The sequence below is a fragment of the Peromyscus eremicus genome, chromosome 8a, assembly GCF_949786415.1.
Source record: "Peromyscus eremicus chromosome 8a, PerEre_H2_v1, whole genome shotgun sequence".
Taxonomy (NCBI): Eukaryota; Metazoa; Chordata; class Mammalia; order Rodentia; family Cricetidae; genus Peromyscus; species Peromyscus eremicus.
This window is the reverse complement of record NC_081423.1, coordinates 52156391-52181604: the sequence shown is the minus strand read 5'-3', so window position 1 is coordinate 52181604 and position 25214 is coordinate 52156391. Positions and strand designations below refer to the sequence as shown.

The window sequence follows — 25214 nt, the reverse complement described above, 5'->3', positions numbered from 1 at the left end:
ACACTGACCTACCTGGCTTGCGTTTCTGGGGGGAAGCTCAGGACCTGCACGGAAGTGGACGGCCGGAAACAACAGTAAACAATGTTGGATCTGCAGATAAAAGAGCAGTGATGAGCAGAGAGCAAGCAGGCTGGGTAGGCACCGAGCTGAGGAGGGCATGCCTCTCCCAGGGACATGCCCTCAGCTCTACCACAGCAAGAACAGAGGAAGACACCAGACTAACAACCAAAGCCACAGCAAAGCTGAGCACGGTATTCCTAGAATTTGGGAGACAGAGGCAGTGGCAGGAGGATGGTGTTAAGTTTGAGGCTAGCCTGGGCTACACAGGAAGTTGCAGAATAGCCAGGACTGCATAGTGAAACTCTGTCCTAAAACAAAACAAAATAGTACTAGCAAAGAAAGGTGTCCTTGTAGCACAGTTAGGTGAGGGTGAGTGTTCAACAGGACATCAGTAAGCAAAGGAGGTATGGCCATACAACACAGGTCTTCACCTGGAAATCTTTTTCTCCAGCTGGCTAAAGTGGACTCGGGCTCCTGGAAGGAGTCCTATTTGGGGAGGCAAGTGTGGCTCTTCGATATATATGTCCAGGTGAGGGGGATAGTCACAGTCATCCATTTCTAGAGCTACCGTTAGCTTCACGCCCGTTTTAACAGCCCCAGCATTCTCTACAGATAGAGGGAAAGGTGGCTAGTGGATCAGCCAGGACTACAAGGTCCCATTGCTCTAATTCAAACATTCCCCCAGCAGCAAGGACATTACCAGGCTTTATCCGGCGAAGGGCCAGAGGTGGTTCACATAGTATCCGAGACAAAATTTCAGCAGAGAAAGACACCAAGGAATTGGAGATGCTGAGAAGAGAAAGAAACACATGAGGAAACCCACAACTGAGAGATCAGCTCACAAGATGAAAAGGAGCCATCTTATCTGCTAGAACGCCACACACCAGGGCCTAGAAAGCCTTGAGCTAAAAGTAAAAGGGCATTTGAGAAAAATGGGCCTGTAACAGAGATTCAAAGCCTACCTAACTTTAAAACAAAAAAGAAATCTGCCAGGCGGCGGCGGTGGTGGTGGTGGTGGTGGTGGTGGTGGTGGTGTGTGCCTTTAATCCTAGCACACTGGAGGCAGAGGCAAGCGGGTCTCTTGTAAGTTCAGGACAGCCAAGGGTGCACAGAGAGACCCTGTCTGGAAAACAACAACAAAAAAGAAAAAAAAGAAAAAAGAAATCTACCGCAGTGGAGTCAGCGGCCTCTCTAGAAGCCCTCCAACACCCCCCCCAACACCCCTCCCACCCCCCCCACCCCCCGCATTTGTAGCTAGAGTCCCAGCTAGCCCATCATTTAGTCTTATGCTCCAGGACTCAAGGCCCTCCTGAAGATGCAGATTTCTAGGAAACACTCATTTTGACTTTACTCTTCTGTTTTAATCCTTTGAGATGTGTGTGTGTGGTCTTGCTATATAACCCAGGCTGACTTCAAATCTTCAGCAACTCTCCTGCCTCAGGTGCCCGAGCACAACGGGTACAAATGTATTACTACCTTATCCTCCTCCTTGTACTTCTTCTTCTTCCCTCTTCCTCTTTTTTTTTTTTTTTTTTCTTTAAGACAGGGTTTCTCTGTGTAGCCCTGGCTGTCCTGGAACTTGCTCTGTTTACCTGGTTGGCCTTGAACTCAGGGATCCACCCAAGTGCTGGGATTAAGGGTGTGCACCACCACCACCCAAATACACTCCAGTCTACATTCACTTCTAATAATAAAGATCAATCTCATAAAAATTACAGACAATTCTCCTTTGACTCTTGGATTTTTTTTTGTTGTTGTTTGTTTGTTATTTTTTAGACAAGATCTCTCTTAAAACTAATGGTAGCACCACCTCAGGACTGAGTGCTAGAATTATAGGCATGCACCACCTCCCAACTCCCAATCTACATTTACTTTTTCTTTAACTTTTTTTTTTTTTCTTTTTGGAGCTGAGGACCGAACCCAGGGCGTTGTGCTTGCTAGGCAAGCGCTCTACCACTGAGCTAAATCCCCAACCCCTTCTTTAACTTTTATTTTATGGGCATGGGTATTTTTCCTGCATCTGTCTGTGCACCAAGACCCTAAGAAGCCAGAAGAAGATGCCAGGTCCCCTGGAACTGGAGTTACAGACAGTTGTGAGCTGCCATGTGGGTGCTGGGAATCGAACCCAAGTTCCCTGGAAAAACAGCCAGTTCTCTCAGCCACTGAGCATCAGTCCTCTATATTCACTTTCCTCCCCCTTCTTTTTCTGGGACAACATCTCACCACTTAGCCCTGGATGGCCCAAACTCCTTATGTAGACCAGGCTGGCCTCAAACACACAGAGATCTGCCTGCCTCTGTCTTCTAAGTGCTTGGATTAAACATGTACACCACCATGCTTGGCTCATACTCTCTTTAAGTAATAAAGACCAGTCTCATAAAAATTATACACAGGAAACAGCTTTTTCATTCACACTTGGAGTTACCTACAAAAGCGCCTATGAAATACCACGTTCCTGTGTTCATCCACCAACTACATGCCACACTAAACAAAGGTCCTTCTCTACATTTCCATCTTCTTCCTTGTATTTTTTGGGTTTCTGTTTCCTTTTATTGCTAAAGCTTTTCCTTCCTGTGAGAACATTTGCTCAACTGGGTGAGACAGTGCACAACATTTAGGAGGTGGAACAAGAATCAAAGATCAGCTACAGAGCAGCATCAAGACCAGCCTGGCTTTGAGATCCTGTCTCAAAACCAACAAACAAAATACGGAGGGGGGGGGGGGGGGACACGACACGGGGGGGGGGGGGGACGACGGGGGGACACGGGGGGGGGGGGGGGGACGACATGGGACAGGGGAAGGTGGAATTCCAGAAGAGGCAGCCTGAAATAGAACCTTCCTTTCACAGTGACATCCTTCCTCTACAGGCTAAGTCACGTTGGAGAAATGTGTAGCGCACAAAGAGAGCATGGCCAAAAGCAGCAGAAGTGATGCAGGACATTTACTTGTCACTAAGCAGGTGGGTCAGCGAGGACTCAGGCAGTGCTTTGGAGATCTCTGGTACATTAGGCACGTCCTGAGAGCTCCCAAGTTCCAGGGTCCACTCCTCTTGGACAGTGAGGCAAGACTGTGTGCCAGCCAGTTCCAGAGGACGCTGAGATGGGCCAGACGAACCCTGTGTCTCAAACAACATTGGTGTCTGCTGGGAAACATGAAGACAATTGCTTCTGCGTGTGCCTAGGCCAGAACAAAGTTCCCTAAGTCTTCCAATGCTGATTTCTTCCTGGAGCCTGGTGAAGGCAGGGATCCCAACCATCATTCCGTCCCTCTAAATTCAGCCTCTTCCAAGAGACCTAGAGGACCCACACTGGGATGCCTGCTCCAGACTCCAGCCCCCCGACCAGCTTTCTAATGGGAGAGAAGAAAGCACTCACTGAGGGGCCGGGAGCCACGAGGCGGTAGACTTGGTTTGGGTACAAGAATGGAAACCATCGAACTGAAGAGCCAAGGAAGATGAGGGAGACCTGGGAGGAAGGACGCACGGCACAGCACTGAACCCCCAGTGCGGAGCCTAGGGCAGGTGAGGGCAGGCCCTAAGTACCTGAGTCCCGGTTTACCTTTTGATCCTTGTTCTCAACTCCTAGAGACTCAGGTGGGCCCCATCCAGATCCCTCCTTCCTCTGTGTGCCACAAAGCCAAGTTCCTGACACACAGAAACTCAGGGTGGGCTTCGGAGGCTGTAATCTGGCTCCCGGAAGGACACAAAAGTTACGTTTCATGAGGGCCTCCTTGTGGGACAGCAAAAACAGCCGGCTCTGTCCCACATGGGGTTCCTCTGGGCAGGAGGGGTCTGTCTGAGGTGACTTGGAATCAAAGGTGGTTCTGGGCACAGGCAGGATCAGAGCGTCAGACAGGAAGAATTGGACATAGACTCTGTTGGAAGAGACAGATATTTTGTGATGCAGGAATAGTGATCTGGACCCCAAGTGCCCACACCCAAGTGTTTCCTTCCCCTCAGACCCAGGAGGACAGGCATCACTCCAGCACTGACCTGGCCTGCTTCTTCTGGACGAAGCCCGCCATGTCCAGCTCCTTCCAGGAAGGGAAACTGCTCCCGACTTCTCTCTCTACCACCAGCTGGAACTTCTCCACCCGCACCAGGCAGCCTAGATGAAGGAAGCTCTCTATCTCAGAAGAAAGGAACTGTGGGGAAAGCCGTGAGGCAGAGCACCCGGCAGGTCTGTGTCCATCCCAGCCCTGAGCCAATGCCCTCTTCTGACGGGGAGTCCACAGCGGATCGTATCAGCCCCTACGCAACCGCTCCAAGCAGAAACCATTCCACATGCATATACAATCCTGCCCCTGGTTCCATGGGCTAAAGGCCTTTGTTACTCTTTCCCCAAATCTCTAACATGCCTTTTTCTGAGTCTAACCAGTTTTCCCCTCTAGGGCTTCTTCCCTTTTTTGTTTGTTTGTTTTTGAGATAGTTTCTATTACATAGCTCTGGCTGTCCTGGAACTTGCTATGTAGATCAGGCTCACAGAGATCCACCTGCCTCTACTGGGATTAAAGGCATGTGCCACCATGCCAAGCTCCTCGCTATGAATCCTAACAAGTCAAACAAGAGTAGTGTTCTTCCAAATTATGACTGTAGGAAGCAGGAAGGTGCATGTTTAGGAGCCGTGTAGTAGAGATGGATGTCTGGAGTTGTAGCTCTGGCTCCTCTTCTCTCCATGACTCCCAGCCTCTCAAACTTCTCCACCTCGATAGATGCCTCCTCCTGGTCCCCTGGACCCTGAGAACTCTACAGCCCACCCACCCCCCACACCACCTTTCCATCTCTCAACGTCACACCTATAAGCTTTGGGTCAGTGAGGGGCTGCGAATTCTCAGTCAAGGGCATGCAGGGCAGTGAAGCTCTCAGGTCCCGAAGCTGCAGACAACCTTTATGAGATGAAGCCACCAGCACCCCAAGGAGAACCTGCAGGAAAAGAAAAGCCAAGCTACTGGTTATTAAAGAAACAGAGAGGGCTGGATGTAAGCCCAGTACTTAGAAGGCAGAGGCAGAAGGACTACTCCAAATTTGAGGCTGTCTTAGTCCATACTATGAGTTCCAGGCCAGCCAGGGTTCACAGTGAGATCCGTCTCAAAATAAAAATAAAATATAATTCCCCTGAGCATCTACCACGTGTCATGTACTGTTTAAATATTAGTGTAACAAAGACAAGCACTCATACATGTAGGACTAAGAACTAAGTTGCACAATTGAGCACAGTGGTACACGCTTAGAGTCCCAGTAATCAGGAAGCTGAGGTAGCAAGACCTCTGGGAGTTCGAGGCCAGCCTGGGCTACAGCAAGACTGCCTCAGCGGAGAAAACTCAACAACAGAAACACAAAGCAGAACCCCCAGGATTCTATATTCCAAGCTACAGTTTTTGGGTTTGTTTTATGACCTTTATTGAGGGTGTCATGTAACTCATGTGGAGGTCAGAGGCTCTTAAGGGAGTCAGTTCTCTTCTTTCACCATGTAGATTCTGGGACTCAAACTCAGTCACCACTCTTGACACCAAGAGCTTTACCCAAGCCATCTCGCTGACTCTGGGTCTCACTGTTTAACTCTGGCTAGCCTGAAACTGTGGAACCTATGTACCCTGAAACAGAGGGGTTTTTGTTTGTTGTTGTTTGCAACAGGGTCTCACTATGTAGTCCAGGCTGGCCTAACTCACCCACACATTTCTCCCCTCCTAAGCATTAAGATTAAAGGCGTGCAGCACCACACCTAACCCAAGCTATGATTACAAATTGGTGAGAACAGACACTGCAGTCTAATTAGAAAACCAGCACAGCCAAACGACAAAAGCAGCCCGGGTGCACGCCTTTAATCCCAGCACTAGGAGGCAGAGCCAGGCGGATCTCTGTGAGTTCAAGGCTAGCCTGGTCTATAGACAGAGATCCAGGACAGGCACCAAAACTACACAGAGAAACCCTGTCTCGAAAAACAAAAACAAAAACAAAACAAAACAAAACAAAAAAAAGACAAAACAAATGACAAAAGCAAAGAACTAAAACCACCACAACGACAACCAGTGAGCTGAACAGGAAGTGGTCATGAAGACACAAAAAGTAGTCCCAAGCCACCCAAAGTCCCCTTACCTGGGCTGGCTGGAACACACAGGATGGCAGGCAGAGCCAGGACCAGGCTAGGTGGCGATTCAGTTGGCAGCTGGTCAGGTGGGCAGCTTCTGAGAGAGGCAGAAGGGCCTTTGGGTCAAAGGCAGCCCAGGCCCTACGCTGCCCCTCCTCTGCCAGGTCGAGTAAGGTAGGGAAAGAGCAGGGAGTCTGCAGCTGAGTGTACTGTTGGGGAGAAGAAAGAACAGAGTGTGTCCCCTGTGCCAGGTGCCAAGCAGCAGCTGCTGCCAGTCTTTCCCCACATTCTCATACTTTCTGATGGGGACAGTTATGTGGCTCTTCCAGGATCTCACTGTGTGCATGCCGACCGGGGGTGCCACGTGGAATAAGACCATCCCAGGAGGGAGTCAGGAGCTGCAGTGCCAAGCTGGGGTTCCCAGGAGAGGAATGCTTCAGGAACTGGTGGTATCTCAACACATAGGGACACAGCCTTGACCAGGGAGAGAAGGACAGTCACTTCCCCAAGATCTGTCCCTTCCAGGATCCTGCTTCCCCTACAGACAGTCACCCTCCCACGCCCCTCTCCACCCAAGACCTTCAATGTCCACCCTCCTCACTTGCGGGCCAGCTCCTCCAGCGCCTTGGTAGCCCATAAGTATAAGGGAAGTCCTAGCTGACGTTCCCACACGAGTTGCTCATACAAGGAGGCACCATGAACTTTGAAGGATGGCAAAGTCTCAGGCTTAAGAGGAGAAAAGCTCTGAAGAAGAACGGTGCCATGGAGACAGAGTGCTAGAACGGGTCTTGTTGTTCCTCCACCCACTGACTGGAGGAGATGAACATCTCGGAGCTGCAGGAAAACAGAAGAGCAGAGGTAAACGGTTTATGGTATACACCCGGAACCCCAGCACTTGGGGGTAGAGGCAGGAGGCAGGAAGACTGGAAGATTAAGGGCCATCTTCAGCTACACAGAAGCTACTGAGACCTAAATAAAGGACATGATGCTTGGCAGTGGGGGTGAGCGTGTTTAATCTCAGCACTCAGAAGGCAGAGCCAGGCGGATCTCTGTGAGTTCAGGGCCAGTCTGGTCTACAGAGCAAGTCCAGGACAGGCTTCAAAGCTACACAGAGAAACTCTGTCTCGAAAAACAAAACAAGGAAAGCACAAGCCTGTAATTCCAGCACTCCAGAGCAGAGGCAAGTGGATCTCTGTTAAGTTCAGGCCAGCTTGTTTTTGTTTTTGTTTTTGTTTTAAATTTATTTATTTAACAGCATGTATGACTGCAGGCCAGAAGAGGGCACCAGATCTCATTATAGATGGTTGTCAGCCACCATGTGGTTGCTGGGAATTGAACTCAGGACCTCTAGAAGAGCAGTCGGTGCTCTTAACCTCTGAGCTATCTCTCCAGCCCTTGTTTTTGTTTTTTTTAAGATTTATTTATTTATTATGGATACAGTGTTCTGTCTGTACATATCCCTGCAGGCCAGAAGAGGGCACCAGATCTCATTACAGATGGTTGTGAGGCACCATGTGGTTGCTGGGAATTGAACTCAGGACCTTTGGAAGAACAAGCAGTGCTCTTAACCTCTGAGCCCTCTCTCCAGCCCCAGGCCAGCTTGTTTTACAGAGTAAGTTTCAGACCAGCCAGGGCAACACAGTGAGACCCTGACTCAAAACAAACAAATAAAGGAGACAAGAAACTCCCCCAGAGCTGGAGAGATGCTCACACTTACAGAAAGCACCACTCTTGCAGAGCACCTAAGTTCAGTTCCCAGCACTCACTGCGGGTGTGTGTGTGTGTGTCACAACCGCCTAAACTTCCAATCCAGGGGATTTGATGACCTCTCCTGGCCTCTGCAAGACACTATATTCATGTACAAATACTACCCCCACCTCCACACATACAAATACACACAATTAAGAACTAAATCTTTAAACAAATAAATAAGCAAAAAAATAAACAAGAGTCAAGGTAAGACGCCAGCAACCTCATGCAGAGGTGGCGATTGTTCCCACACCCTGAGTCTCACTTTCTATCAAACCTCATTCTCTCTGAGGTCACCCATCATCTCCCGTCAACTCCAGGTTGGATATCTGACATACCTCCAGACGGACCCCTGGTCGAATCACCCGCCTGAGGCCACGGATATGCTGGTATGCCAGGCAGAGAATCAGCTCCCCATCTAGAACGTAGAGGCCGGCAGACTCATTCAACACCTCAGTGACTGTCCCCTGCACAGAGGACAGAGATCCAGTTGGCCACCGTTTCCTTCTTTGACGGCTCACATTTCTTAGCCACAATCTCTAGGATCAGTTCCTTTCACTCACCAAATAATGTAAGACTTTGGAATTCCGGAAAAGACCTTCTTGCCTGCCGCTGTCTTTGGAGTTTGTGCGCTGGGGAAGTGGTATAAGGTCAGCTTCCAAGAAGGTTATGTCCAGCTCCAGCTCTTGTACATAATCTGGTCTCAGCGGTACCAGATCTGAAGATGGAATGGTTGTCCAAATAGAGTAATGGTGACCTCGGGTCTTCGTTACTCGCAATTTGGTCAGTACATAGGTCCTCCCAGGCCGAAGGACTCGGTGCCACACCATCTGGGCAGGAATCTGGCTTGGGCAAAGTTAACATTGTACATAAGACACCAGGCCCCAATGCTGCGCTTCTGCCAAAGGCCCTCCCATCAGTTTGACGCCAAAGACCTTGATTCTCCTCTTACCTCTTCATCGTCTGCTTATTTGTTGTTTGGTTGGGTTTTTGTTGTTTTGTTTTGTTTCAGACAAGGTCTCACACAGCCCAGGCTGGGCTCAAGACCAGTGTTAAACTCTTTTTTTTTTTTTTTTTTTTTTTTTGAGACAGGGTTTCTCTGTAGCTTTGGAGTCTGTCCTGGATCTCGCTCTGTAGACCAGGCTGGCCTCGAACTCACAGAGATCCACCTGCCTGGGCCTCCCGAGTGCTGGGATTACAGGCGTGCGCCACCACCGCCCGGCTCTCATTCCTCTTTAACATGTTTTAAATCACTGGGAAGACAAAAACCTAAGTAATAATATAGAGCGAAATATAACATGTATCAAAAAAATACACATTTAATAAAATCTTCCTTTTAATTTTTTCTTTTATCATACAGGGGAATCAAACCCAGAACTTCGTGCATGCTAGGCAGGCACTCTACCGTTGAGCTACAAGTCCAGCCCTCACAAGGTTGGGAAGAAAAAGTGAGGATGAGGTAGAAAGACCAAGAAGGCTAATGAATGAAGGTAGAGTTGAAGAAAGCCCAGAGAGGAATACTGGCTGATCTCACGTTTTCTTTTCTTTTTTTTTTTTTCTTTTTCTTTTTTAAAGAAATTTAGATTTTTTTTAAACGATTTATTTATTTATTATGTATACAGTGTTCTGTCTGCACATATCCCTGCAGGCCCGAAGAGGGAACCAGATCTCATTACAGATGGTTTTCAGCCACCATGTGGTTGCTGGGAATTGAACTCAGGACCTCTGGAAGAGCAGCCAGTGCTCCTAACCGCTGAGCCATCTCTCCAGCCCTCACATTTTCTTTTTTCAGACTTTTAAAACTTATCAACTTCTGCCCATGGAGGCTAGAGGCATCAGCTTCTCCTGGGGCTGGAGTTACAGGCACTTGTGATGCACCCAAATGCAGGTGCTATAAACAGAACTCAGATCTTCTTTAAGAGGAACGTGTGTTCTTAACCACTGAACCATTTCTCAGCCCTAAGGTTGCTATCTCTTATCTGAAATACAACCAGAAATATCCAAGGTTTTCTAGATTCTAGAGTACCTGCATCTATATTATAAGATGTCTTGTAGATGGAAAGCGATTCTAAACATGAAATCCATTTGTGTTTCCTATGCATCTTATCTATACAGCATGGAGGCAGTAATCTATAGAATATGTTTAGTATGCCTGTGTTTTAACTTGAGTCTATTACATACGCTCAGGTGGTGTCATGTCTTCATTCAGTTTCAGATATTTGAGCATTTAAGATTTCAGATAGGGATGCTCAATCCTGAACCTAAATTCAAGGCCCACCTGAGCCACAAGATGAGCTCAAGGCCAGACTGTGCAACCTGGACTCTGTCTCACAATCTTAAAAATAAATAAACAAAAAGAGCAGAGCTGGGGACACAGCTCAGTGGTAGAACAGTGCCTCGTAAGCACAAAGCCCGAGATTCCAAAACTTGTCCATACTTTAAAAGCTCCAACTCAAGTTTGGCTACCTCACGGTAGTTAACTCTAGCTGTTCTGTGGCAGCACCTAAAGACTACACCATCCACTATTTGCAATACTACGTTATACTGCTGCGTTGCCTGGAGTGTTGCATTTTTAATACTACAATAGTCAGAACACTCGGACAATTAGAATAACTTCTAATGACAGGCAAAGTCCGTTCGTTTGTATGCTACTGTGTCCAGGGAGACATTTCTTCAGACTACAAAGCAGGGTAAGTGATTCAGGTAGAGTCCAGTCCTACCATAGGTCCTGGATTCTGTTTGTTTGTTTGTTTGTTTGAATAAGTTGTTGCTGCTTGTTTTGGTTTTGAGACAGGGCCACACTCTGTAGCCCAGGATGGCCTCAAATTCATGACAATATTCCTGTAGATATACTAGACTTACAGATATGAGCAACCATACCTGGCTTCTAAGCACATTATGGTTTCAAACTTGCTATGTAGCTGAGGATGGCCTTGATTTTTGTTTTGTTTTGTTTTTTGAGACAGAGTTTCTCTGTGTAGCTTTGGTGCCTGCCCTGCATTTCGCTCTGTAGACCAGTCTGGCCTCGAACTCACAGGGATCAAAAGCATGCACCACCACTGCCCAGTCCAGATTTTTGTTTGTTTGTTTGTTTGTTTGTTTAAGATTTATTTATCAAGTTGGGCCGGTGGTAGCACACGCGTTTAATCCCAGCACTCGGGAGGCAGAGGCAGGGGCAGGCAGATCTTTGTGAGTTCAAGGCCAGCCTGGTCTACAGAGTGAGATCCAGGAAAGGTGCAAAGCTACACAGAGAAACCTTACCTCGAAAAACCAAAAAAGATTTATTTATCACATAAACAATGTTCTGCATGCAGGAATAACTGGATGCCAGAAGAGGGCACCAGATCTCATAGATGGTTGTGAACCACCATGGCTGGGAGTTGAACTCAGGACCTCTGGAATAAGCAGGCAGTGCTCTTGACCAGAGCTATCTCTCCAGGCTTTGAACTCCCATGAACTCTCCCATGGCCTGGAACTCCTAATCCTTCCATACTTCCTCAGGCCTGACTTTTACTTTTTTGTGGTTTCCTAGATGGAGTTTCTCTGTGTAACAGCCCTGGCTGTCTTGGAATTCACTTTGCAGACCAGGCTGGCCTCGAACTCACAGAGATCCACCTGCCTCTGCCTCCCAAGTGCTGGGATTAAAGGGGTGCACCACCACGGCCCTCCACTTAAATTTTGTATATATGTGTGCACACAAGCAGACACGTGGAAGTCAGAGAACAACTTGCAGGAACTGGTTTTATCCTTCTACCATGTGAGCTCTGGGGTCAAACTCAAAGTCTTCAGGCTTGGCAACAAGCGTCTTTTCCCAATGAGTCATGTCACCCATCCCTTTACGCATCCTCAGGAACCAGTCCTCTGCGATGCTGAGAGATGGCCTTCTTAACATCTATTTATTATTTTAGTAAGCACATAAAATATGGCTGTGACATTCTCACACGTCTATCAGTACGTAGCTCCTATTCTTCTCCTCATGAAATCCTCCTGGAATCTCCTCCCTCCTCCCCAGGTGCCCTTCCTCTCCAGATGGCCTTCCTTCTACTCTCACGTCCTGTGTCCTATTACCTGACAGGGTGACAGGCCTGTCAGAACCCTAGCACTCGGGAGATGAAACCAGGAAGACCAAGAGTTCAAAGCTACACTAGACCCAGTCTCCACAAACAAATCTAGGTTCCACATATGAGAGACAACATGTAATACCTGTTTTTGTGTACATATGTTTGTATGTACACAGGGGACATGTGTGCTCATCTGTACAAGTGCATGTGGAGGCCAGAGGTTGGTGTCAGAATGTCTTCTTCAATCACTTCTCTATCAGTTTTGTAAAAAAAGATTTGCTTATTTATTTATGTGTATATGAGTGTTTTGCTTGCATTATGTGCACCACATACCTGTGGAGTTCAGAAGAGAGCAATGGATTCCCTGGAACCGGACTTAGAGATGGTTGTCAGCCACCAAGTGGGCGCTGGGAACTGAACCAAGTTCTCTTAACTGCTGAGCCTTCTTTATAGCCCTTCTATCTTATTTTTTGAGACAGAACTGCTCTCTCCGAACCTCAGAGCACAGGAACTTGCTAGACTGGCACCCAGTGAGCTTCTGCCTTCTGTCCGTCTCCACTCCATAGCACTGGGGCACCCAGTGAGCTTCTGCCTTCTGTCCGTCTCCACTCCATAGCACTGGGGCACCCAGTGAGCTTCTGCCTTCTGTCCGTCTCCACTCCATAGCACTGGGGCTAAGGGGGCATGCTGCCACATCCAGCTCCTACATGGGTGCTGGGATCTGAACTAAGGTCCTCATGCTTATATAAAACCACTTTACCCACTAAGTCGTCTCTCTAGCCTCTTTCTTTAGTTTTTCAAGACAGGGTTTCTCTGTGTAGTCCTGCTGTCCTGGAACTCACTCTGTAGACCAGGCTGTCCTTGAACTCAGAGATTTTCCTGCCTCTCTCTCTTGAGTGCTGGGGGTAAAGGCGTGCACCACCACTCAGTATCTCTGTCATTCTTTTTCTTTTTTTCTTTTTTGGTTTTTCAAGACAGGGTTTCTCAGTGAAATAGTTCTGGCTGTCCTGGAACTCACTCTGTAGACCAGGCTGGCCTCGAACTTAGAGATCGGTCTGCTTCTGCCTCCTGAGTACTGGGATTAAAGTCATGTACCACCACCACCTGGCCTGTCATTCTTTTTAATAATTTATTTATTTCAATTTTGTGTGTATGGGTGTTTTCCACACATGCACGTCTGTGTACTATCTGCATGCAGTGCTCAAACTGAATCCTTTGGAACTGGAATTATAAACCACTGTGAGGTGTCATGTGGGTTCTGGGAACCAAACTTAGGTCCTCTGGGAATCAAACTTGCTGAGCCATCTCTTTAGCCCCTCTCCTTTTTTCTTTTAAACAAGGATCACTATTGTAGCCTTGGATGACCTGGAACTTGCTATGTAGATCAGGCTGTCCTCAAACTCAGTGATCTGCCTATCTCTGCCTCCCAAATGTAAGGATTAAAAGCATGAGCCCCCAAATCCACATCCATCTTTCTTCTGTGTGTGTAGGTGACATGTGGGCAGATGTACCTGTGCCCGTTCACATGGACGTCAAAAACAATCTCAGGGGTCATTTCTCAGAAAGTCTTCTACCCCTTGAGGCAGGCCTCTCGCTGGTCTGGAACTTCCACAAAAAGGCTAGGCTAGCAGGTTCCAGGGCTCTGCCCACCTCTACTTCCCATTTCACTGTCACTGGGATTACAGGCCATGCTTCTGTGGCCAGCTTCTTACATGAGGATCAAACTCATGCTTGGAGGGAAAGTCCTTTACTAAGCCATCGCCTCAGCTCTGTCTTCCTTCTCTCCCATCATCCCTTCCTTGCCTGCCTTTAGACCCCTTCCTTCTTCCACAGTTCCTACTTTAGTATTACTAATGCAGATACTACACAGAGGAAATGTGACGTCTGTCCTTCCGCTGTCCTTCTGCGTCGGGCTTACTCCCGGTACTATGTGGCTGTCCCTATGTTGTTCTCTTGCTCTAACACCCCTTCTACTCCCACAGGCCAGACTTGACCCTACTCCTCACCTGTACAATGACGGACACCTGGCTGCCAGCTTGGCTCTCAGCTTGGGATAATTCACCAAGTGTCAGGACGAAGTATCTTTTGTTCTGAGTTATCACCAGGGCACTCAGACGGACCAGTTTCCCAGCCAGATTTGGCTCCTTTACTTTGTGCTTCTTTCTAAGGAAAGAAGAAAAAAGACATTTTCATTTCTCCCTTTTTCCTCTATACAAGTCTTCCCTTCCACTGTGAAGAACAATCTTGTAGCAATGTAAAATGTCCATAATTCAAAGCTATTATCTAAAACCTTTCCAACCCCTCTTGCCCTCAGACAAGGTATATTTCCTCAGGAGTCAGTTTTCTGCTGGGAAAAGTGCCAAGGATGAGGTCTGGATTTTGATCCAGGGAACAACATGGTGGAAGGAGAACCATCTCCCACAAATTGTTCTCTGACCTCTGTGTAACTGTGTGTTATAAAGGGAGGTTATACACACACACACACACACACACACACACACACACACACACACACACGCGCGCGCGCACGCACGCACGCACGCAAGTGCAAAGAATCCTCTTGGGGATCAGGGAGATAGCACTTGTCTGACTTCTAAGCACAAGTTCTATTCCTAGAACTTAAAAAATAAGCGTTTTGAAGCCAGGCAGTGGTGGCGCACGCCTTTAATCCCAGCACTCGGGAGGCAGAGGCAGGCGGATCTCTGTGAGTTCGAGGCCAGCCTGGGCTACAGAGTGAGTTCCAGGAAAGGCGCAAAGCTACACAGAGAAACCCTGTCTTGAAAAAAAAAAAAAAAGAAAAAAAAGAAAAATAAGCGTTTTGGCCTAATCTCTGTGGTGGGAGATGAAGACAGGTAGGTCTAAATGGCCAGCCAACCTAACTTACAGGCCAGCTGGAGACCCTATCTCCAAAACTAAGAAGGCCGACAGTGTCTGAGGAATGGCACCTGAGGATGTCCTCTGACCAGCACGTGCACGTGTGCACACACATACACTAAAAGGACTTCTTGGGTTTCTTTTCTTTTGAAAAAAAAAAAAAATTATCTTATCTCATATGTATGAATGTTTTCCCTGAATGTATATCTGTGTACCACGTGCATGCCTGCTGCACAGGAAGGCCAATGAGGGTGCTGGATCCCCTGGAACTGGAAATACAGATGGTTGTGAACCATGAGAGTGCCAGGAATCAAACCCAGGTCCTCTGAAAGAGCAGACAGTGCTCTTAACCACTGGGCCATCTCTACAGCCTATTTTTCCCCATCTTTTGATAAGGGAACTCACACTGAGGCCCAGGCTGACCTGGAACTCACTAAATAGGCAGCAGGCTTCCTGCTTCAGTGTCCTAAGTGCTGGGATTACGGAGGTGAGCCACAACCAGTTCAGAGCCTTCCTCATGACTTACTTTTTTTTTTTTTTAAAGTTATTTATTTTTATTTTATGTGTATCGGTGTTTGCCTGTGTGAGGGTGTCAGATAACATATGAAGGTGTCAGATCTTGGAGTTACAGACAGTTGTGAGCTGCCATGTGGGTGCTGGGAATTGAACCCAGGTCCTCTGGAAGAGTAGTCAGTGCTCTTAGCCACTGAGCCATCTCTCCAGTCCCTCCTCATGACTTTCTTGACATTCAAACCCCCATCACTCCCTTGTTCCACCTATGTTACTGTCAAACGTCTTTTTCCCAACAGAAGTACCATCATCCTCTGGGTTTCACAACAGTCCTTTCTTCCTTCAGAGTGGAAATTACCTGTATCTGAGCAGGTAGGACGCCTTTTCTGGGTAGAGGACAGGGATAGGCGCGAGAGGGCCAAGACGGATAGGCAAAGGAAATACTGGCACGGGGGTACCCCACAGCTCCAAGTGCCCTTCCCCCAAGGAATTCTTCTTGGCAGGAGGGAGGTAACTCCAACTGGGGAACAGGAAGAGATGGCCCAACCAAGAAAGGTCTAGATCTGTAAGCTGGAAAAGATCAAAGCCACAGGTTAGCAGGGCCTTAGCAGCTGGTGTACCACTCCTGCTCATACTGGAGGCAGCGGGTCCCTTCTTCCGCTCACCTCACAGTCCACGATTCCAGTGTTATCTCTCACACACAGGCTTCCACTCCTGCACTCCTGTTCCACATCCTCAGACAGGTTTAGTAGTGTCCCTAAAAGTAACAGCGGCTTCCGGGGCAGGACACTGCCCCCTGGCCCAGCTCCCTGGGACCAAGCCTGGTGAGCATGGCCGCTCTGGGACAAGTGGCTGCGGCATGGCAGACGCTGGTGGGTCTTGAGGTTCTGTACCGAGACAAAGCTGGAAAGAAAGAAAGCAGTTCTGCACATCAGTTACGTCTAAAGAACTCTCAACCTGGACACACGCCTAGGAGTCCAAGTAGGGCTGAAGGAGAGCAGGGACTAGGGCATGTTTGACTAAAGAGCCTATGAAATTAAGGACGAGGTTTAGATCTACAGGTTAGGCAATGCCTCTAAGGGAAATGGGAAGAGAGCCTATGATAAATAGCTCCACAACAAGGGATCAAGAGACATGAAGTAGACTGTGCAGCAGTCTGAGGAAGTAAGTGTGCATGGAGGATTCCACTAAAGATTCCACACACAGGAGCTGAAGCAACGGCTTAGCAGTTAAGAGCACTGTCTACAGGCATGCTGCTGGTGGAGCACACATTTAATTCCAGCACTCAGAAGGCAGAGACAGGTGGATCTTTTGAGTTCCAGGCTAGCCTAGTCTGCAGAGTGAGTTCCAGGAGAGCCAGGACCACACAGAGAAACCCAAACCCTGTTTCAAAACAAACCAAACAAACAAAAAAGCACTGTTTGCTCTTCCGGAAGACCTAGATTCCATTCCCAGCATCCACACGGTGGCTCACAACTGTGTGTAACTCCAGTCCCAGGGCATCTGATGCCCTCTTCTGGCCTCCATGGTCACCAGGGACACATGTGGTGCACAGACATACACACAGGTAAAACACTCACATATGTAAAATAGCTTTAACGTAAAAAAGAAAAGAATTTAAAAAGATATAGAGGTATGCTGTTATATGAATAAACTGGTACGAGTCTACTGAAAACAATATGCAAATAGATACTGAGATTGTACGGATCAGCATCTCCCTTCAGGTTGATTACTTTTGAAGAGATAAGGGAGAATCAGATCAAAACAGACTTATCAGGAGAGCTCATTAAACTTCTTTACATCTTACAAGAAAGAGCGAAGCAGCCAGGCAGTGGTGGCGCACGCCTTTAATCCCAGCACTTGGGACGCAGAGGCAGGTGGATCTCTGTGAGTTCGAGGCCAGCCTGGTCTACAAAGCGAGTTCCAGGAAAGGCGCAAAACTACACAGAGAAACCCTGTCTTGAAAAACCAAAAAAAAAAAAAAAAAGAGCAAAGCAAATATGACAAAATGCTAAGAATTTTTAAGGTAGGCAGTATATCCATGGCTATACGGGATACTGTTGCACACTCCACATCAGCTGAATCACTTTCTACTCCCACTCTCCTTCTCTACAGATGTAGCTTAAGCCAAGTTAGGAGAACTTCAGGAAAAAAAGCTGAATGGAGAATAGGAAAACCCTGCAAATGAGGGTGTTTGGACTGCCTGCCTTTCCACACACTCTTATATCCTTCTCAACACCAATTCAACCACTCACCAAGCCCACCCCACCCTACCTGTAGTTCAGGGGCAGCGTAAAATCCTGGTTCTCCCTCTGGGACAGCCACGTCTCCTTCACACAATCGATTACTGACTGAGTCAACTGTTTATTAGGCTCCTTGCCAGCTGGGGAAAGGGTTGCTTGAATGAAGGTCTGGGCAGCCTCAAGCCAAGCTTGCTCCTGAGGAAAGTGAATCTAGTTAAAACTGGGTCTTCAAGAACATCCTGCCCAACAGTGGATTTTTGGGAAATGAAGAATTAGAATAAAATAAATCGCCAGGTGATAGTGGCATACACCTTTAATCCCAGCACTTAGGTGGCAGAGACAGGAAGATCTCTGTGAGTTTGAGGTTAGCCTGGTCTACATAGTGCATTCCAGGACAGTCAGGGCTACACAGAGAAACCCTGTCTCAAAAAACAAACAAACAAACAAACAAACAAACAAATAAATCCAGATTATCAAAGGTTGAATGTTTACAACCTGAAGAAGTTTTAAAAGTTAGTCCAAAACTGAAGGTAATTACATGGAAAAGAGCGCTTGCTATAGTAAGTGCAGCCAGAGACAAACAGGTGGCCACTTAGCTTGAGTTTGTCTCCTCTAACAAACGTATACTTATCCTTAAAATGCTCACTTGAAATACAGATTCCTGGCCGGGCGGTGGTGGCGCACGCCTTTAATCCCAGCACCTGGGAGGCAGAGGCAGGCGGATCTCTGTGAGTTCGAGGCCAGCCTGGTCTCCAAAGCGAGTTCCAGGAAAGGCGCAAAGCTACACAGAGAAACCCTGTCTCGAAAAAACCAAAAAAAAAATAAAAATAAAAAAAAATAATACAGATTCCTGGGGGCTGGAGAGATGGCTCAGCGGTTAAGTCTTCCAGAGGACCCATGTTCAATTCCCAGCACCCACATGGCAGCTCACAACTGTCTGTAACTCCAGATCCAGATCTGATGCCTTCTGCTGGCCTCTGTGGACACTGTAGGCACATGGTGCACAGACATACATGCAGGCAAAACATCCATATGAATTTTTAAAAAAGGAAGGAAGGAAGGAAGGAAGGAAGGAAGGAAGCAAGGAAGGAGGAAAGATTTCTCTGTGGCCCTTTCTCTGGCCATCCCAGGTCAACTGCCACTCTGACCACAGAGCTTCCATAGTACCTTGTACACACGTCTACTACATAGCACTGGCCCCATGGTTAGGGTTATTCCATCTTACATGGAGTCAGTAACCTGAAAAGTAAAAATGACAAAAATTGCTTTCAAAAGTCCACGCCTTTAATCCCAGCACTAGGGAGGTAGAGGTAGGCAGATCTCTGTGTTCAAAGATAGCCTTGTCTACAGAGCGAGTTCCAGGACAGCCAAGGCTACACAGAGAAACCTTTTGGTTTGATTATTTTGGTTTGGATTTGTGTCTTCATATTTCTGTCTTCAGACAGAGACAAAGAATATGAAGTTGAGTGGGTAGGATCTAGGAGGAGTTGACAGAGAAAAAAGATCAAAATATATTACATGAAAAAAAATTTAAGTCTATAAAAAAAAAAATCACATCACTGCTCTTAATATGTGAATATGTCTAATAGAAGACAAGGACATAGGCAAAGGCTAATTTATTTACTTACACTAAAAATGTTCATTTTATATGTATGGATGTTTTGCCTGCATGAATGCCTGGTGTCCATCCCATCTCCTGGAACTGGGGTTAAGGATGGGTGTGAACCAAATGGGTGCCAGGAACTGAAGCTGTATCCTGCAGCCTCTGGAAGAACAGCCAGTACTCTTAACTGCTGAGCCATCTCTCCAGCCCCTATTGTTTTTGTTTTTTGTTTTTGTTTTTTTTTTTTTTTGAGACAAGGTCTTGCTATGTAATCCTGATTGGCCTATAACCCAATATATAGACCAAATTGGCCTTAAAATCACAAAAATTCACCTGCCTCTGCCTCCTAAATGCTGGGACTACAGGCATGTACCATCATGCCTGTATTAGGACTCTGTGTATGTGTGTGTGTGTGTGTATTTTTTTGTTTGTTTTTTTGAGACAGGGTATCTCTGTGTAGCCCTGGCTGTCCTGGAAATCGTTCTGTAGACCAGACTGGTCTCAAACTCAGAGATCTGCCTGCCTCTGCCTCCAAGTGCTAGGATTAAAAGCATGTACCACCACTCTCCAGAAGGTTATAGTTTTTAATTATTCTATTTTTTTTAATCAAGCATAAGCACTTGAGTCCCTGTAAACTAAATATATACAAGCTATAACCCTACTCAATTTGACTCGTTTTGTCTGTCCAGCTAGTTCTAACCATCACAGCTCTATCTCTGGCCCTCCAAAGGCCTCTCTATTAACCTCTGGTTAGTATTCCACATTCAGCCCTTCTATAGCACCCTGGAAAACTACTTTCAATGCTCTAAATTATTTCAATGCTCAGCATTCTTGTGTTTTCACTACGGCAAACATTCTCTTTGCTTTCATGTTCAGTGTTAGACAGTGGACCAATCCATTATCCAGATACACTTGATCAACATAACCAAAGCCTAGAAGTACACTGTTTTCTTTCAGGTTTGTTTTTTTCTTTTTCTGTTGTCGCTATTTCTCTGATGTCCTATCCATTGTGTGACACACTGAAAACCTGTTTCTCAAAGTAGTAACACTGTCTCAAAGTGAAATCAAGTTTGGTTTTATTTATTATTTGTTTGTTTGGTTTCTCTGTGTAGCCCTTACAGTCCTGGAACTCCCTCAGTAGACCAGGCTGGCCTCAAACTGACAGAGATCCACCTGCCTCTGCCGGGATCAAAGGTGTACTGCCACCACCGCCTGGGGTCAGTGTGGTGACACTCCCCTTTAATCCCAGCACTCAGGATATAGAGGCAGGTGGATCTTTGTGAGTTCAAGGCCAGCATGGTCTATGGAGTGAGTTTCAGGGTAGCCAGGGCTAAGTAGAGAGACGCTGGTCCCCACCCCCTTCAAATAAAGGCCAGGGGTGTGATTTCTGGACCTTGATCTCCAAAGACAGGACTCTAATGGTAATGAGGAGGTAGTTCTAACTCCTGCAGAACTAACTGAAAGGCTGGGACAGACCTTTTGAGGAAGCTCACTTAAGAACAAATAATAAATGGGCCAGTGAGATGGCTTAGCAGTAAAGATACTTGGAGTGCAAACCTGATTACTAGAGTTCGATCTCTGAAACCGGTATAAAAGTGAAATAGAAACAACTCCACAAAGCTGTCCTCTGAACTCTGTCAGCTGTGGCACATATGCCCTACACACACACACACACACACACACACAGCATGAAAGAGGTCCCGTGGGCTTTGGTTTGGGGTGGTGTAACAAACACAAAGGCCAAGTGTGAGGTGTAGGAGTGCTGTGATGCAGAGTGCCCTGGAGGCCGAGGCTTGTCACGGCTACCCTAGTGGATTACACAGCAAGCACCAGGGTCACGTGATGTTAACATGACACTGTCTTAAAACACCCACCAACTGAAGGGACACTAGCCCACTTGAGCAGGTGGCTCTGGCAGGCCTTGCCCTTCTCCCCCATCCCCTCTGCCTTGCTAAAAACCGTTAGATTATATTCCCAAAGCTAGCCACCAAGGTCTGTCTCCTTATTTGGCCACTTCCTCCTCCTGAGGCAGATGACCAAGGTCCAGCTATTAAAGTATTTAAGTCCAGCAATCAGAAGCCCCTTTGGCTCACCTAATTAACACACTCAATTAAAATTAAACACCTTATCCTAACATGGGGTTTCCCATTTTACCTTTACAAACCTCCATTTGCCTATGGGCAACATTTGTCTCCTCTCTATCCAGAGGCAGTCCGTTGTCCCTCTAGGACAAATACTCCTGCCCCTTTTCCCTTGTCCCCTTGCCTTCTGCCTCGTTCCCTATCTCCTCCTTTACCACCGTATCCTAACCCATTCTAACAGACCGCCCCTTCTTCTCCACTTAAAAAAAATGACACCTGCAAGGTCATTTGCTGCTGTTTCTCAGCCTGAGGTCAGAAAGCAGACACTTTAAAGTTTCTTCTCACTGAGTAAAGGATCTCTGCGAAAACTGGTATTTGGGTGTGGTTTATGCCTACTCCGGGGTCCAGGAAGGAGCTCCTGTTGTGAAGGGGTTTCCTTCACCAACAACTACCAAGAAAGTGCCTGCTCAACAAGACAAGACAGTTCGCTATTCGTTCTGACCCCTCCACCTCCACCCAAATGGAATTAAGTTTTTCAAAAGACATCTGCTCTAACTCTTGCTTATCAACATGGCTCTGCTGCCTAGTAACGATGCTCTTCCAATGCTTTCCCGCCTAGCTAACTCCTACACGAACCTCAGGAGTGGGATGTTTCTCCTTTCCCATCCAGATACGTCAAGGGGTTCCTGGAGCCACACACAGCCCCACAACCTGCTGCCAGTCTCCCAGAGTAGGTGGGCGGAGTAGTGTTCCGGGCTCAGACCGTGGTGGAACCACCGGCCTGAAAAGCCCCTGCTCCCCAGGCCGCGACCACAGACAGCAGGTGGAAGGAGTACAGGAAGAAAGGAAATCCGGAACAAGGTGGAAAAACAAAACAAAAAACCCACGAGAATCACACAAACAGCACTCACGGAGGCAGATGCCTGCGCACGGCAAGCAGCCATGACGAGCCCAAACCCCTACCCTGAAGAACGCGGGAACGCTGGCCGCAAGGGCTCACGGGAGGGAACCTGTGACGTCACGGAGCAGCCCTGGCTCCGCCCCAGCATCCACCTGTGGTCGGCCCCGCCCCGCCCCTTTTGCCTGGACTTCAGTCTAAGGCGCACACTGACCTTGAATTTGTAGCGATCCTTCCGCTTCTGCCCAACAGCAGGAATTGCAGCTGTGCATCACCGACCTGACCTACTGTTTCCCTTCTATAGTCAGGCTTCTAGTGTTTCTTGAGAAGTGGGGCCCGGAGAGCACAGGAGCGCACAATCCACTTGGCTCCTAACATCTTGCAGTGTCCCTAATTTTACCAGGCAGAGAAAGTGCATCTTAAAAGTAGCCACAGGCTAGATAGGGTGGCACTCGCCTTTAATCCTAGCGCTCAGGAGGCAGGAGCAGGTGTATATCTGTGAGTTCGAGGCCAACCTGGTCTTCAGAGCGAGTTTCAGGATAACTAATTCTGTTACACAGAAAAATGCTGTCTCGGGGAAAAAAAAGAAAAGAAAAGAAAAAAAAGTAGCCACAGGCTCGTATGCAGAGGCAGGGGTATCTGAGTTTCAGCCCAGCTTGCTCTACATAGTTCCAAGCCAACCAGAACTATGAAGTTGGGAAAGGGGGAGGGAGCAGACATGGGACACCCATTCACATAGGTGTTGTGGACTTAACTCATTGATGCTTTTTCCCTTACCTGTCAGCTCCAACTGGAGTCTTATTCTATTTATTTATTTATTTATTTTTATTTATTTATTTTTTGGTGAGATGGCTCAGCCGTTAACGGCTAGCCTCACAACCAAAAATATTTATTTTTAATTCCAATTTATCCGGTTTGTGACAATGTGCCCTACAACTTGGGATTCACCTTTGATGATTCACAGATAGAAAGGTTGGATTTCTGCTACAATAATCACAGGAAGTAATACTGGATCTTCTCCCACCATTCCATTAGCGTGACTTAAATTTTGGGTTACTTTTTTTGTTTGGTTTTTGGTTTTTGTTTTTTTTTCCCAGACAGGGTTTCTCTGTGGTGTTTTGGTGCCTGTCCTGGATCTCGATTTGTAGACCAGGCTGATCTCGAACTCACAGAGATCCGCCTGCTTCTGCCTGGGATTAAAGGCATGCGCCACTACTGCCTGGCTTGGGTTGCTTTTATATGGTGGGACAGGTCAGAAGCAGCAAGGGTAAAAACAACACTCCATGCTCCAGCTCCAGAAATGTGAGGGGTTCCTTTACCCTTTAGTGAGGTCCACTCAGATAAGACTGGGTCCTTCACTTTATCCCAGAAAAGAATCCCAATAAAGAAACAGAGTTAAAAGAAGAAGAAGAAGAAGAAGAAGAAGAAGAAGAAGAAGAAGAAGAAGAAACAGAGTTAGTCTTTGTTCTTTGTGTTTGTTTCCTAAGACTTCATGTTGGTACTGGAGAGAAGTCTGAACAGTTAAGGGCACATAGCTCTTACAGAGGACCCACGTCAGTTCTCAGCACCCTGTCCAGTGGCTCACAACTGCCTGTAGCTCTTGCTCCAGGGCATCTGGCCTCTGAGGGTGGCTGCATACCCAGTTCACAAGTTCATGGGGGGGGGGGGCTGTGGTAGAACAGCAAGCCCTCTTAACCACTGAGCCAGCCCAATGAACCCAGCCACAGGAATTTTAACAACCTTTTACCATCACACACACTAGTCCTAGATTTTATCATCCACAAACATTTCATGACTTCCTCTGACCCTTTGCAACACCCTAAACCTTTTGATATCATCCTTATTGTTCCCTTTCCATGTTGGAAAAAACTACTCATTTCACCTTAGGGCAAAACCTTTTTTCCTGTTTTTTACATGTTGTTTGTTTCTTGCTTTTGAGATAGGGTTTCATGTAGCCCAGGCTTACTAAAACTCAATATAGCCAAGAATGACCTTGAATTTCTGATCCTCCTGTCTCTACTTTCCAAGTGTTAGGACTACAGGTGTGAGTCACTGTGCCTGGTCAACATTTTATCACACAAAAATCCTTCCTTATTCAAAAGAAATATTCTCGTATCCATATATGTTATATTATAAATGTATTCTCACATCCTTTATATGCATATAGAGACAAAGTCTTTACAATCAGAAGACAGCAATGTAAACAAATTTACCAGTTTAATAAAAGAGAGGAAGCTAAATTACATTTACAAAGTTTGTAAGAAACTAAAATTATCTGTTTAAATATGGCCTAACAATAACGTTTTTGTCTGTTGCAGGTCTTAGGCAGCCTTTATTGTTATTAGGGTCTTTTAAAGGGGTCTTTTGTGTACTTCCTCTCAGGTTTCCCGTGAGCCTGAATGTCTCAGAATGTTGCATTCCAGCATAATCAAGGCGACATAAGTTCTAAAATTAAATGACCTTGGAAAACCTACTTATCTTCTATAAACAAGAAGGCAGAAGGGAGAGAAAAAACAAAGAGAACCAAACAGTTGTACATTTTCACTTTTTAAACATAGTTTTAAAGAAGGAGTGGAGGCAGGGAATAATAAATGGTTACTTTCTCCAAGATCATTGAAGAGGAGGAGAGGACAGGAGAACAAGGGCAAGAGGAAGGTCAAGCGTTCAGGCCGAACAGGAAGAGACAGACTGTTGAGTTAGTGATGTTGGACTTGTAACCCTCCTGGCAAAAGTGAAGACGCTCTATAAAGAGACAGGTGGACCTCTCACTGGTTATGAAACTGTTGAGACAATGGTCCATGAGGAGCGGGAATGTCCCCCAAGAATTTTATAACTTCTTAGACCACCTTGCAGGAGAGACTAGTGCTGAAACGGTGATGGATAAGAGATGTGTGAGACACACCTTAATCAGAACCACTTGGTTATGCATACCTCTGTCCCTCTATTCAAATCTAAATTTTAGCCAGGCGGTAGAGGCCAGCCTGGCCAGCCTGGTTTGCAGAGTGAGTTCCAGGACAGCCAGGGCTACTCTGTCTCAAAAAAAAAAAAA

The 25214-nt window shown here is 46.9% G+C and overlaps 1 protein-coding gene across 1 annotated transcript in view; it reads right to left on the bottom strand.

Moving 5' to 3' along the window:
- The window catches only part of Ctc1 (CST telomere replication complex component 1), a 24475-nt gene extending 2195 nt beyond the window's left edge, over positions 1 to 22280 (bottom strand). Inside the window, exons 1-18 of the mRNA XM_059270655.1 lie at positions 22179 to 22280; positions 17615 to 17778; positions 16006 to 16243; positions 15699 to 15910; positions 13963 to 14119; positions 8459 to 8737; positions 8234 to 8362; positions 6748 to 6980; positions 6443 to 6620; positions 6155 to 6355; positions 4855 to 4981; positions 4052 to 4166; positions 3618 to 3933; positions 3435 to 3524; positions 3006 to 3199; positions 761 to 849; positions 492 to 666; positions 13 to 90 (exon numbers count right to left, since the gene is read on the bottom strand). Of these exons, the coding sequence (XP_059126638.1) occupies positions 13 to 90; positions 492 to 666; positions 761 to 849; positions 3006 to 3199; positions 3435 to 3524; positions 3618 to 3933; positions 4052 to 4166; positions 4855 to 4981; positions 6155 to 6355; positions 6443 to 6620; positions 6748 to 6980; positions 8234 to 8362; positions 8459 to 8737; positions 13963 to 14119; positions 15699 to 15910; positions 16006 to 16243; positions 17615 to 17778; positions 22179 to 22211 (3008 nt within the window). The 5' untranslated portion in view covers positions 22212 to 22280. The remainder of the gene's footprint in view (positions 1 to 12; positions 91 to 491; positions 667 to 760; positions 850 to 3005; positions 3200 to 3434; positions 3525 to 3617; positions 3934 to 4051; positions 4167 to 4854; positions 4982 to 6154; positions 6356 to 6442; positions 6621 to 6747; positions 6981 to 8233; positions 8363 to 8458; positions 8738 to 13962; positions 14120 to 15698; positions 15911 to 16005; positions 16244 to 17614; positions 17779 to 22178) is intronic.
- Between the last annotated feature and the right edge of the window lie 2934 nt (positions 22281 to 25214).